Source organism: Telmatherina bonti (genome assembly GCF_933228915.1).
Source record: "Telmatherina bonti genome assembly, chromosome: 6".
Classification (NCBI taxonomy): Eukaryota; Metazoa; Chordata; class Actinopteri; order Atheriniformes; family Telmatherinidae; genus Telmatherina; species Telmatherina bonti.
In genome coordinates this window covers 38,016,458-38,031,234 of record NC_136624.1, presented here as the reverse complement: position 1 = coordinate 38,031,234, position 14,777 = coordinate 38,016,458, and the positions used below count along the sequence as shown (strand labels likewise).

At 40.8% G+C, this 14,777-nt stretch overlaps 1 protein-coding gene across 2 annotated transcripts; it reads right to left on the bottom strand.

Moving 5' to 3' along the window:
- Positions 1–1,252: 1,252 nt before the first annotated feature.
- Positions 1,253–14,557, bottom strand: ube2r2 (ubiquitin-conjugating enzyme E2R 2). 2 transcript variants are annotated; one of them, XM_079242736.1, is made up of 6 exons: positions 14,005–14,557; positions 13,485–13,671; positions 10,251–10,337; positions 8,706–8,803; positions 6,739–6,873; positions 1,253–5,745 (listed from the first exon to the last, which is right to left on the bottom strand). In XM_079242736.1, the coding sequence occupies exons 2-6, from the start codon at positions 13,659–13,661 to the stop codon at positions 5,460–5,462; spliced, it is 783 nt and encodes a 260-aa protein (XP_079098862.1). In that variant the 5' UTR covers positions 13,662–13,671; positions 14,005–14,557; the 3' UTR covers positions 1,253–5,459. The 2 variants fall into 2 exon arrangements, with proteins under 2 accessions (XP_079098862.1, XP_079098863.1); XM_079242737.1 differs by having other exon boundaries at positions 14,401–14,557.
- Between the last annotated feature and the right edge of the window lie 220 nt (positions 14,558–14,777).

Here is a 14,777-nt window from a genome sequence, read left to right as displayed (position 1 = left end):
AAACTGACATAATGCTATGTATTTAATTAAATGTACTTTTAAGAGGTGGACAATGAACATTAGGATATTCATTCAAATTAACTACAGTGTGTTAAGAAAAAAAAAAAAGGCCAAAACTGTCATTTGAGACAGATCACCGGAGTAAAGTTGTGAATTTCTGAAAGATTCTCTAACAAAGAAGTGTTGAAATACAAGTAACCCTGCTGAAAGCTGCCGGCCCAGCTTTTCAGTAGTCAGATATTCTGAACAAACTTTATGCTTTAACATCTGTAGCTGAGAGGATGAGATGAAAGCCAATAAATAAAATGAACTATTTCATCTTATAATCCCATATAGAGGTGTTGAAATCACCTAAATTAACTTTGTTTTTAATTCTAAAAAGACATGGAAAAACTGGAGCATGAGTTTTGTTCACACAGTTAAATAAAATAGATTAATGAAGACACTAAAGATTTATTAATGAATTGTATCTAAAATAAAACCCCGATTAGTCATATCCTCATCAGGAGTCTGCTTTATAAAAGGAAAAGGGAAAAGTCATTGCCTACAGATGAATTAAGTACATTTTACAGTTCACCTACACAGCATGAGGCAAAAAGCCCCTTTTCACCATCACTCAACAGCAAAACATGGTGGTGGCACCATCATGCTGTGGGAATAGGTTTCATCAGCAGGGATTTGGATATTGTACCAGATCCGTCTAATGTCCACATGATCACACAGAATTTTACAAACTGCTGACTCTCCCGTCCACACAGCCGGCACAGAAAATGGAATATTTGAACATTTCCACCCTGGAAGTTTGCTTTTATCGCTCCAAAACTGTTTGTATACGGGCAAAAGGTGCAAACATAGAAAAATTTACATAAATTAAAAGTCCCCATTTGCTTCTACTGGATCCAAATCTACTTGATTTAATTTATTTTCCATTACAAGCTGAGCACCACTTCAAAACCAAAAGTCCTGTGATGACATTTGCCCACAACAATGGAGGACGTCGAGGTGATGGTATATCTGCTGCCTGGCTTGCAGCTTTTTGTCAGACTCAAGGTAGAAGATGAGCCAAAGAAAGGGTACCTGGTATCAGGTGCCACAACCTAATAGGAAACTTAGATCAAGCTCAGCTGATCCTAGTTGGAAAAGGCCAAAAGGCATCCCGCCAGAAATGAAGCATTAATTCATGCAATCAAAGGCTTCAGCAGAATTCAATGACAGAGTTTTATTTTCAGTGATTATCCAACTTAACCAATCATTTCCATTTGCATACCACTCTGAACTGGAGCCCCCAAAATGCCATTTTTTGTCTGTTTGATGACATGTAGACTTTGCAACAGATATCAGTCATTTTGCAAAGAAACCCAGTAATGTGTTTTTGTTTTTTGTTTTTTTTAAACGGTAGCCCATGAGTGACATTTTTTGACAATTACAGAATGACGAGGGGGAAAATAAAGAGGAAAAAAAGTCAACAAGTACATTATTAACAAGTTAGTCTTCTAGCGTATGGACATGCAGAGGCTTGGAAGGGACCTCACAGTGTGTACCCACAACAACAACAACAAAAGAAAAAAACACTTTCATACACAATCTCACACAGATTAACAAACTAAATGATTTCTTTCAGTTTTTCTATGTAACTATGTGCATTCAATAACATCTCAGCCTTACTGAGTCACTTTGTACACAGTTTTCTCTTTAAATGATCCGTGAAAGGAAAGCATTCCTCGCTTTTCTGTGGCGTGATAATGAAATTAAGGTATACATGTACGTTGAACGTGGGTGAAACTCAAAGGAAAATAACTTGGCAAGAGAAGCAGGTTATGCTAAACCAGGACAGTTTAACTTATCGAGCAACTGTTCATCATTTCAGGAATATATTTGCTTTTTTTGCAGACTTAGACGAGAAAACAGATTAAAAAGAAAGAAACATAATAATGAATGTCTGTGAAATGATGGGAGTCTATAATTCTAGTTAGATGAATTTAATTTGGCCTCGCTTAGCAGAGAGTAGACCGGTGGCTTTGTCTTAAGTCACAACTCTTAGTTCAGTAAAAATCACAAATGCTTTTCTATTGTGCTGTTTCTCGTGGGCAGAGCCAGACCAGGTGCCAACGTGCTGCTGGTTTGTCATTTCATGCCACCAAACTCATTCAAGAAACTGTTCCTAACAGTTATTCCCCCTCTAATGTGTGTCTGAATAAAGAGAGGCTTAAAAAAAAAAAATCCATATTTTTTTAATGCAATAATTCTAATACATGCTGGGATGATGGAAAAAAAAAATAAAATAAATTTTTTTTTTTTTTAAAAATTGGAAAATTCTAAATATGATAAGAAAAATGTTCAACAGCAAGAGTTTATTTGCAATTTATCTATGAGGTTTTTATTAATGTGTGTTTTTAATTTCAGCCCAGTTCAGTGAAAATGGTGTAACTTTGGAAATAAAGTTTAAAAGCTGTAAAAGTTCTTTATTTTGGCTCCATTAACCAAACCTAAACAATTCATAAAACAATGGAATAAAAAAGAATATCCATGGCATGAATTAAGAGTTTATTGAGAGAAGTGCATCCACACCAGTGTTGGAGCCTGCAGGGTTTAAGCATTTCTGTCTATTTTTTTGGTCAGTGTTAGTTTAGAAGCCATGGAATGAGTAATATCTAATGGACAGACATTATTACATCAATCTTCTTATCTAACTCACAAGTTAAAAGCATATATACCACCAAAGGTTTAACTCTGCCTTCACCAAACACACAAGATTGGTACTTTGCGTTCCTTAATAGTAATTAACTTCTCTATGTGATGAAGGATGGACAAAGATGGGGGAGCACATATAAAAGTTCAGAATCTCCAGCATCTATTCTCCTCCTCTTGTGCCATAAAATCAAATCCATGGCAGGTTCGCTTCAGGAGTGGATTTCCTATGTTTGCCCACAACATTATCCAGTCCATACATGTCCAAAGTACAGAGCCAGGAGGGGATGTTTCACTCCTCTGGTTCACATTAAAATCCAAACAGTGTCTCAGGAAGAGTTTAATCACAGAGCAGTAAATCCGCTTCATGCATCCACCACGTCATAGTCTGTAGAGTAAAAGTTGTGGGGTGGTACTTGGTTTCCTTGGCATAAAGTCCGCCTGCTGGAATCACAGGTTCGTCCCAGTGCTCCACTGCGCTGAACAGGGCATCAAATTCTCTAAACAAAATATGTGGTTTCCATGGTGCAGCACGCGTAATATTAGCTCAGGATGTTCAGAACTTAATACTCACAGGTTGGTTTTTTTTTCCAAATCAGTCAAATCCGTAGCCGGTTCAGGCCACCTGAAACAGAACTAAACCGATCGTCTCCTCAAGCTCGAAATGTCTTTGGGACAAACTTTACCATGTGACACAAGTCTGCACAAATTCCACACAAAGTTTAAACAAAGAAAAAAAAAAAAAAAAGAAGTGAAACCCTGACATCGTAACCGACATGAGTGCTAAATGTAAATACACACACACACACACACACACACACACACACACACGTAAAACAGAAGAAAACAGGTAACAGGCAATCAGTGTCGTATTCATTCAAATGCAGGTGTGCATCTACGCCGAATGTTGTCGCCGTCATCGGACTTCAAGCGCAATATTCACTCCTCACATGGTTGCATTTCAGCACAGATTGAAGGAAAAAAAAAAGAACCTTTTCACATCAGTCACAACAAACTGCGAGCATTGTCTTGAGGACAAAGTCCCTACAGATGAAGGTCAATGTTCTTTATCTGGCTCTTGCTTGCTAACAGGGGAAAGGAGGAGCAGTTTGTGTCTTCTCTTTGACTACGTTTTTTTTTCCCCTCGCTCAGTCAAAATCTACTGAGGCCCTGAGATTTAAGAGGCAGAGACAGGTGAAGGAGGCGGCGTGACAGAAGGGGGGACTTTGTTCACCCCAAATGTAATGACACTGCTTCAGGGGATCATGAGAGAGGAGCTGAGATTAAACTTCTGAAGTTGTACCCAACGAGGCAGAGGCATGGCAGGGTTTAAGTTGATCGCTTCAAAGTCAAACGGGCAGCCGCGAGGAACAAAGACGTCCCGCTGCTGAAAACACTGGATGGCAGCTCATCGACTGGTTAATGAGCCAAGCGCGTTAAGTGTCCATTAGCCAGACAAGAGGCGAGTCAGGGAGGACAAAGTGTCAACCAAATAAACACAAACATAAACCAAAACGGAGAAAGATACAGCGGACAAACCCAATCTTTCTGTCAACGTGAAAACAATCTGACATGGAGCGGCCAGACGAGCATCTGGCCAGCGACAGTGGGGCTCAACAGACCACCACAACTACAACATGTTTTCATCATTTATCAACACTACAAGAAGCTTGTTTGCAGGTTAAGAATGTGGAGCAATTTGTTTTAATCTCAGGAGGTGGTTGAAATACTGATGCAGTGGGAATATTTCTCAGAACTAACTCGCTTTTCCGTTAAAAAACCAGGAGCAGGACGTTGGACATTTTTAGTTGCACTTTTGTCTTGAGGACTGAAAGTTACAGGCTGGAAAGATTTTATTCAAACAAAAATTGTTTATTAAAATCACACCAGGGCCAGACAAACCTAAAGAGCCGTCACCATCTGAATGGCGATGCATAAAGCACACCGGACCGTGCAGACATCAATGACAAAGATATACAAGTACAAGAGAAACAATACAACACAGGGATCCTCCATCCTGGTCCTCGAGGACCGATGTCCTGCAGGTGTCCCTGCTGGACAACACCTGACTCAGACAAGCTCTGCACATGTCTGCTAAATCCACACTGATCTGAACCAGGTGTGTTGCAGCAGGGATTGAGGATCCCTGATAAACCACTTTTAATGTCACAAAGTCTAATTATTTAAAACGAAACTAATAAAGGAAGTTTAGTTGTTAGCTGAAAAAAGCTGTAGAAATTAAAACTTGAGGTGTGACAAATGACCGTGCGACACACGAGGAATCGGCTCCATGGGGACACAACAAACTAAAGATGTATAAACATGTAATTACCGAGGTGTGGACACATGTGCTGCTTCGTCTTGAGTCACTAACGCAGACATTTTAAAAATGTAAGATATGACTTTTAAAACACTCAAGATGCTCTCAAACAGTGCAAGAATCATTTCACATCTGAAACTTTGCAAAGACGTTAAGAGTACAAGCTGTAATTAAGGCAAACGGTGGAAACTCCAAATTCCAGGTTTCAGTGAAAACGTTACCAACAAGCGTTCGCTGAGAAGTTAGTCAACGACACGTAAGAACTAGCATTTGACCCAACGCATGTTAGTTTAATAAATGATGAAAAGTTTTTTTTGGCAGTAGACTTTTGACCCCACTGTATGTGCAAACATACGCACACGCATCCACACGCACGCACGCACGCAGACACACTGAAAAAATGAAGGAGGGTGGTGGGGGAGTTGGCAGGGAGGAGTTATCATCCAGATCATCACGAGTCTTCATTGCCAGAGTCGTCCTGGTTGTCATAACGTCTAGTGGACGTCCCACCGTCCTCCACGCTGCTCATGCCCCCGGCCTCACCTACAGACTCCATCTCGCTCTCGTCTTCGTCTTCGTCTTCTTCCTCCATGTCGTCGTCGTAGAGGTCGTCGTATAGAAGGTCCGAGCTGCTGTCCTGGGAGGGAACCCTGGTCTGAACGCAGTACTCTGCCAACGTGGTCGGCACTTTGACGCCATCGCGCTCGGCTTCTGCTGCCGTTGACATCACCTGCTTCCTGTTGTCGGAAAAGAAGTTAAGTTTAATATTCTTCTCATTTTCTACATCTAAAACTCAGCTGCAGACGGCATAAAGCAGTGTGTCTCCCAACGCCCAAAGCAACGTACGTTGGTGTTTGGATTCTGAGGACATGAGTAAGAATTTAGTTTTTAAGCATCACGCATCAGAATTTATTAGTTAATTCCAGAGATTAATCTCTTTCCATTAACATGTTCATTTTGACAGACCTGATTAATTTGATAAATGTTGGCCATATGTATATATATATATATATACATATACAGTTGTGCTCATATGTATTCATCCTCATTCATTAAAAAAAAAAAAAAAAAAAAAAAAAAGCTGAAAAAAAATTGACAACAGTCACAAAAATAACTGGAGGCTTAAAAAAGAAACAATCACTAAAAATTTGCAAAAATGTAATTTAGTAATATAAGACACTTTTTTCATTTCATTGAGTTGAAGAAAGAAAAAACAAACAAACAAACAAATGTGTCCTGGACAAATTAGAGCACTTTTCTGTTGAACAGTGGGACAAAATACCTGTCAACAGGTGCAGAAGTCTGACTGAGAGGAACAGAAAACACCTGAGTGGAGCGGAAACATTAAAGGATTGTTCAACTAAATATTGCTTTATGACTGTAATATGTAATAAATTATCTTATTTGTTTGCTTTTTAAGAAAAATATTTCTATTGAACCAGAATTAGAAAATAATGTCATGATTTTCATAAAATATTTACTTATTATTACTTTAGTCAATTATTATTTTACAATAAGCTGAATAAATATAAGCCCATAAGCCCAACTGTATGTATGTATGTATGTATGTATGTATGTGTGTGTGTATAATATATATATATATATATATATATATATATATATATATATATATATGTATATATATATATACACACACACAATTTTTTTATTTTTTTACAATAATCTGGCAACCCTCCAGCATGATCTGTGGACCCCCCCCCCCCCATTACCTGATAATCTCTGCGTACTCCTTATCCTTGCCTTTGCTGTCCCTCCATTTGCGAAACATAACTGAGGCATCAACATTGGCAGGAGAGAAGGTGTTTGGCTCATTGAGCAGGGAGATCACGCTCAGAAGGATAGTCCTGGAAAACGAAAACAGGAAAAGAGGGCATGTAAATATCACATCCGGTCATCGCTGAAGTTGTTTTAAAAACATCATAAACTAGAGAAGCACTAGACCTCCACCAAGCAGCTCATTTCCACCAGGATTCCCAGCCCGATCCTGATCTAGTACTGCATTTTATATAGAAACACCGTTAGATTCCAGACATGCAGTGTCTTCGCTGTGATGTGGTGTTAATTCCATGTTTATATGGAGGGGTGGCAGTGGCTCAGGAAGCTCTGGCCTCCAGGTCAGCAGTTCAAGATGCAGCCCCAGTGTACTCTGGCTCCAGCCAGTGTTCTCAGAGGGCCCTTCCCGAGCCCGGATAAATGCTGAGGCAGGGACAACGCCGGAGTTCCATGTTTATATCTTCATTTGTTCCCTCGCAGTGATTACAAGTTGTTCCTGTTCTGGATGGTAGTATCCCAGAACGTTGTTCCTGTTCTGGATGGTAGTATCCAGAACGTTGTTCCTGTTCTGGATGGTAGTATCCCAGAACGTTGTTCCTGTTCTGGATGGTAGTATCCAGAACGTTGTTCCTGTTCTGGATGGTAGTATCCAGAACGTTGTTCCTGTTCTGGATGGTAGTATCCAGAACGTTGTTCCTGTTCTGGATGGTAGTATCCAGAACGTTGTTCCTGTTCTGGATGGTAGTATCCAGAACGTTGTTCCTGTTCTGGATGGTAGTATCCAGAACGTTGTTCCTGTTCTGGATGGTAGTATCCAGAATAATGCCGGGATCCACATCTTTCTTTGATATCTTATAAAAAGCCTTTTGGAACTTCTGGATTTTCTCACCATTTATTGTGGAGTTTTAATCAGATATACTGAAAATGGTTCTATCTCACAATGAGGAAGAATCCTTCAAAAGATTCCTGGATCCGGATGCTGATCCAGATCCTGAACTTAAGACAAAAATCCATTCTCAGAAAAAAAGAAAAAAAATCTGGTCGTATTTGTGTAAATTTGCAAACAAACGCCGGTAAAAACACACCCTCCTTGGTGGTGGTAAGTGTTTTATCGCACAGTTAGAGGTGTTACTTCACCCCTTTCCCCAAGCGGCTCAATTAGAAGCTACATCCTGTCTGCTCTGGTCCTCAAATACACACTCAGCACTTTACCCTTATTTTTAAATTTGCTGACATGTGAAATTTAAAGCAAAATTCTCAAAGAAGCCCTGCAGCAGTGTTTCCCTCCTCAGATGTAACACAGAACAAAGGTGTGGCACATTTTATCTGTTAACCAATACAGGATCTTGATGAGCATCTTTAAGATGTACGTCATAGATGCTGTTTGTGTATGATGGCATTTAATTTTCCTATTTTATTCTTTTTTATTCATTTCTGCGAGCAAACAGAGTCGACCATGAACGAGCAGGTATCTACATTACTCACACTGCAACTAAATAAACTTTAGGTAGAAACTGGGAAATGCAGCAAACTGCTTCTAAGGAGAAAATGTAGCAGCACAGAACAAGCAGCGAATTTATTTTCACTCTTGTAGTCCTCAGACCCAAACGGCAAAGTGGTGCGACGTCTTTTACGGTCATTTTTCAGACATCATGCAGCTCCCTCAGGAAGCGCCAAAAGATTTAAGCTGCGCTTTTCTACTTTGTGATCATACCACTTCAAACTTTTCATGTGAAACATAAATAAAGTTCAACCTCCAGCTTTCTGGCTGAAATGTGTTTATTGTAGATTCTTGTCGCATTAATATTCGTCCCAACAAATAAAACCAGAGTAGAGAGGACTTAGGGTCCCGTTGTGCGACAGGTTGGGTGAAACGGCATGTTGAAGTTGTGTTGAGAGTTACCTGACGTTCTGGGTGGGGTTCCACCTTTCAGACGGTAGCTCCCCGCTTTGTGGGTCATCGACAGGGGGGTGCAAGATGGAGATGCACACATCTCCATTCTGAAAGACCAAATGACACAACGTCAAGGCAACATGAAGGTCTCTATGTATGCCACTGCCTTTAATTTAACCCAGGAGTAGTTAAAGCCTAGTTTAGAGGTCTGGTGAAAGTCCAATGGAGCTGAACCACTATGGGTCTTTGAGCAAGGCCCTCTACTCCCCCCAGTGCCCCCTTTTCTCATGTCTTTTCAGGCCCACATTACAGCTTAATTAAATGTGTTCAGGTCGTTCATGCTTTATTGTTTTTAGTAGTTTTTCACATAATTGTCACAAGATGCATCGTGCGCATGGGGTTACGAGTCTTTTGGTGGGTCCTTGTATGCTTCATGTCTGTCTAGTGTCACCAAGGCGTGTTTGAAATCCATCTCATTTGTCCATTTATCCTCTATTTGAGGAGTTTATGAATCACAATTGTCTTCTTCCAGGTCTGAATAATCCCTTTTTCAGTTGCCTCAAGCAATATCTTCATTAAGTATTTATCTTCTACTACTTCTTCTGTGAATGAACAAAAATAAAAAAGGGTCTTACTTTCTCTCAGTACTCTAAAGTCAAAAACCTGCTCCATCAGCTCCAAGATCATCACCCAAAACCTTATTCTTGGACGACTTAGATACAGACAGAGGTGGAAATTCCTGGTCCAGAAAGTAAAAGTCCTGCCATGTTTTTGTACATCTAGAACAGGTGTTTTCACTAACAGGCTTGTTTACCTTGCAAATAAACTCTGCTCATTAAATTCAGCTTGTTTGGCGACTGGTCGGAACTGCTGCCGGACAGAACTTTTACTTTCTGGACCAGGAACTGCAACCTCTGGATACAGACAGACACATTTTGTGCTCCACAACCTCTCCTGAACTTCTGTGTGTGTAAAATGGTTGTTTTCTAAGTTCTTCCTGCCATCTTTCTAATGAGATTGTGAAAAAGGATTTAGGAAAGTCTAGAAGAGCTCATTGCCTCTTTTTTTTTTCCTTTATGCTCCAACTAGATCCCATGACTCAATGTACAGATTGGGGACCAACTGCAAGACTAGTGGAGCTGGAAAGAAATGAAGCTCTTCACTCTCACATAGTCCCACCAGTTAAGTTAAAAAAAAAAGTCTTTCTGCATCTTTAAGCCTTCAGACACAGAGGGCAACATGTGAGAGGTGAGTTCAGGACAAAAAGGTCAGATCCATCAGCCACAAATCAAGAGAGCCACCTACACAAATCCACTCCAATCAAGTCCACCAAAGACACAAAGCGCTGAAATATCCATGTACTCAAGTAGAAAAATGTCTCTAATGAAAAGACTGGTCTCACTCAGGGAACATTTGCAATCACATCTCAATCAGATGCAGTGTTATTCCACCAGCAGAGAATGGACAACAACTAAACAGTCCAACGGGCCTGAAAATACGTGCACGAAGCTCACGAAACACAAGTTAATGTAGCAATAACTCAAAATGTTTTACCTCATAAATATTTGGGTGCCACATCTTGGTGAGGAAGCGAAAGGTAGGTGGGGAGTAAGGGTAGTCAACGGGGAACTTGATGTGAGCCTGGAGGAATAAACAAAGAAGTCAAAACGTTTTAAAGTCACCTGAGATCAGGTTGATGGAGATAAAGATGCTCTGCGTGAGAACATAAATAAAAAAAACATTATTTCAATATCATCTGCTGGTTAATGAAGTAAAACATCAAGAAAAAGCAACTTTTCTCAGGTTTCTCATGTAGAATCAGATCGTTATAAACTTTATCATGAGATTAAAGATAAAAGCTGCTTCATTTTTAACTCTAATAAATCCAAACTGGACTGACAGTAAAAATTTGATTTAAGTCCAATTATAATGTTGCTTTAAAATCAAGCTGCCTAAGCCTTGTCTGCCCTCCCAAACTGACTGATGGCATGTGTTCAACCATAAAGACACGTGCTGTATACCTTCATTTCAAACATCCCACAACAGACAAGCATGTAAATCAGTCATTCAGTCAACATGTGAAGAATCCAAAGAGACGTTTCTACTGATTCCCAGCCGGTGTTTACATCAGGAGAGGGGCTTCAAGTCCGTTTTTTTCCCTTTCCAAAGTATTTCATATTTTTCTAGACATAAAAAGCTGCAGGCTCGGGCGTGGGCATATGTGTAACACCACCCCAGCCCCCACCCATAGTCAGATAGGACTATCAACACCCCACAGAAAGTCACTAAACTGCCAAACTCTTGCTCATTATAAAGAGGGGAAAAAAAGCTGCAGTAGTTTTACTGATTAATAAACATTTCAGATGTTTAACAGGAAGGACAGATAAATCTCATAAAATCAAAGTAATGTCCGACATCTGGTTGCATGGCTTCTTCGTCCAGTGACCACCTGACATAGAGGAGGGCTATCGGGTGGCGTTAACCCCACCCAGATCTGTTCTTCTGAGGAAAAGTGTGAAGAAAGAAAAGAGACCTTCTGTGTCCTGCATCATTCTAAAGCGCCGCCATATTTTAAGCAGTGACAGGTTAATTCATCTCGTTTCTCCATACAAAGGGACCTAACCTGTGTGATGGGTCAATATCCTGCAAACACACATGAAAGGACATTTTCCATGCGGTAACTGTGCGCAGTGCATCCCTGAGCAGGAAAAAAATATCTAGTTAAATGCTACTATTATACACAATACAGAAAAATGTCATTTATCTACTAAAATGGCTGTGAGATCTCATCTATGTTGGTAAAACTGCACATCTTCCTAAAAAGAGAATTAGTGAACAGAAAAGTTTCTTTAGACGTCAAGATGTGAGCGACCCTGTGGCTTTCAGGGATCGTTCCAGGAGACAGAACACATTGTTCTACACAGAGGAGCGGGTAAAAAAATCATGCCAACGAGAACTTTCTGGATCCAGACTCTGAAAGCATTACAACCATAAATGAGAGGTCTGCTTCTTAGAGACCCACTCAATCTTTCTGCTTTGCTGTACGATGGCCGAAGCCTGATGTTTACGTTGCTACTACTCTGCTTTTCTTTGCTCTTGTGTTTTCTTTTCTATTTTATGCAGTTTTTTTTAATAAGTACAAGCATTTTGGTCTGGTCTGGACTTCACCTGATGCTCAGCAGGACTGATTACCTGCACAGGTGTTGCTGTCTCTAACCGAACAGTGTCACCGCATCCTGATGAAGGTTGATGACCGACTGCTTGTCTGATTAAACTTCATGCTGCAAAGATTGGATTGTGCAGATTTTTTTCCCTTTCTTATCCATCTACCAAGTCCTGCACCACTACCACCGGATGAGCCGTGTCCTTTTGACCACCTGCCGTAACTCGGCGCCCATCATCCTCTTCGTGATAAACTCCTCATCGAATCAATCATCAACAAAGCTGTGACAGAAGCACAAAACTTTTCATGACATGACTTCCTCTGTGTTTCACAACTTGTGGCCTGTTACTCACTTTTTCACCATCACGTTGGTAAAGATTAGTTTTGGTGCTATCTGTCGATAAAAGAGCACACTCGCTGGCGAAATGCAGCTTGTTTTTAATCACACTGGGTCAGGAGGAAGAGCTCAGGCTTGTAACTGGAAAGTTGGGAGTTCAATTCCAGGTTTCCCCTGACTATGCGGAAGACACTGAACTCTAAGTTGCTCCCTGATGTGTGTCTGTAAGTCGCTTTGGATAAAAGCGTCTGCTAAATGACTGTAGAATAGAACAGAACACTGTCTTTCTGCACCATATTTAGCACCTTTTTGCACATAAATGCTTGATTCCATATTCCTTCTTAAGTTGACCAAAGAAGGTTTTTTCCTGATGAAATAATCTTTTAGATGTTTTTTCTTAAACTCATAATTTCTTATGATGTGTTGACCACTCTGATCACTTCTACAATACATGTCACAGTTACTCATTCTCACATATTAAGGACCTGAATTACTACAGATCAAGTGCTGATGGACAAATTGGGAGGCAGTTCAGTCAAGGACACTTGGGCAAGTCGGGGAGGGGGGCCTGGACTTTCCAGGTTGGTAGACGGATGATCTTCCTCCTGAGCTGCAGCCCTACCTATTGAAGCAGTGTCTACTTTGCAGAGCTGAACTCGGCTCAATAAAAACAGGATGACAGGATCGCCTACTGTACTCTGTATTATTCTATCAATGGCTCCTGCCATCTGGTGTTTTCTTTCACGGGATAAATAACATGAAAGAAAGTCAGATGAACCTGATCATGCCCTTCTTTAAAACTCTTTCTCTGTGCGGAGGTGCCATTTATAGCGGTCGCATAGCTAAAAATAGCAACCCCAAGCACAGCCACCATACAGTGAGGAGGGTAAAGGCTGAGAATGGAGGGATAGGGGGGGAAATGGATAAAAGCCACTGAAATATGATAATGGTGGCTGAAAAACTTTCTCAGACAAGATATTTGAGAATATATAGTTTTAGAGGGCTACATGATCACCCAGTTGGAGTCAATGTAAGAGATCTCCCTGACAGGTTGCATGTGTTTCCACATACACTATGAGCCAAATGTCTGGACACATCTACCCAATAAATCAAATAGGGAAGTGTGTCCAAACGTTTGACTGGTTATGTATATATACTATTAAAGAAAACTTCACTTATACCAAGGCTTATTGACATAACGTGCTGCTTTAAAAGTGGCCCTTGTTAAACAATCCTGATGCCCCATTTTGATGTTTCTGAATGCACGTGATGGAAGAAGTTGTCCCACCTTAAAGTAGCCCCCCTCATACAGGGTGTTTGGGGGGCCGAAGATGGCTACTTCCCAGTTGTAAAGGTCAGACTCCTCCACCAGGGTGATGCGGAAGCCCTCCACTGGTTGCTCTTGCAGAGACTTCAGCTCCATCATCAGGGCCTTCTGGGAACTGGGGGTTGCCTGGTGGGCCATGTTTACTCCACTTGTGACATCAGGGATCACAAATCAGTGAAAGGTTAGAGAGGACAGAAATAGCATTAATTTTTATCATAATGCAAGACTGAACTTATATTTCATGATGTTTTAATTTATTTACCACCATCTGACTATTCAGCAAACATTCAGCAACATTAAATTTTTTACTAACTGTATTTTCTGGAAATCATTAAACACAGAAAAGAGACAGTTAACCAGTGACAGACCTGCTGGTGAAGTTAAGGCTACATGCAACAGAAACACGCTATGTGGCCTGCAGAGCCAGGTTTAGTTCGGAGGCCCTTTCAGGGGAAAAAGAAAGTTAATAAAAAGTGTTTACCTCTGTCTCCTTGCACTGCAATAAGTATTCGTTTGGTTACAGCTGAAACCTGGAGGGTAAATTCATAGGTTGTCCATGCTAGCCTTGCTATGTGTTGCCAGAAAGAAAGAAAGAGGAGCAGTGGATTTTCTGCTGGAGCCTATGGCTGCTCCTCGTGTTGTGTTTCCGAAATTCTTTGTGTGCCAGTGTTGACAATTGACATGGAGCGACTCCCAGCTTAAGTCACGGTGTTCTGTGGATCATGCTCTGGCTTAAAAACAGAATTTCGTTGCCTCTGCCATATCTCCGAGCTGCTGGTTCGGTTCGGACAGGCGCTCAGCTGATCCCTGCTTGTTTATGTTTGTTTATCTGCTCTCTAGCAGTCTCAACTTCTCCACACGTCAGCTAAACCCCTACCGAGCAACTTGGTTCAAATGCAGATTTTCTGCTCCACCGTCCCCTCCAGCACAGCGCCAGTGTCAAACACGGAGGAATTCGAGCCTATGGTCGCAAAAAGGGCAGCAAGTGAGAGGTTTACACTCGCGAATAACAGTGGATTTAATCGATTTTTATTTTCCTCCCATCGATGCTTCCGGCTATCATTGCGCGTGTCTGCGGAACGTAAAGCGCGTACAGGTCTGACGTGACGTGCGCGCGCCCAAAGCTGAACAAAAAAGGGGAAAAAGTTCCTCAAATTACCTCAACCGTGTAAACAAAAAAATATAGCAAAGGATTATTGTACTTTGTGCATATTGTCCTTGTATCTTTGCCTGTATTTTTCTTTGCTTTTTTCT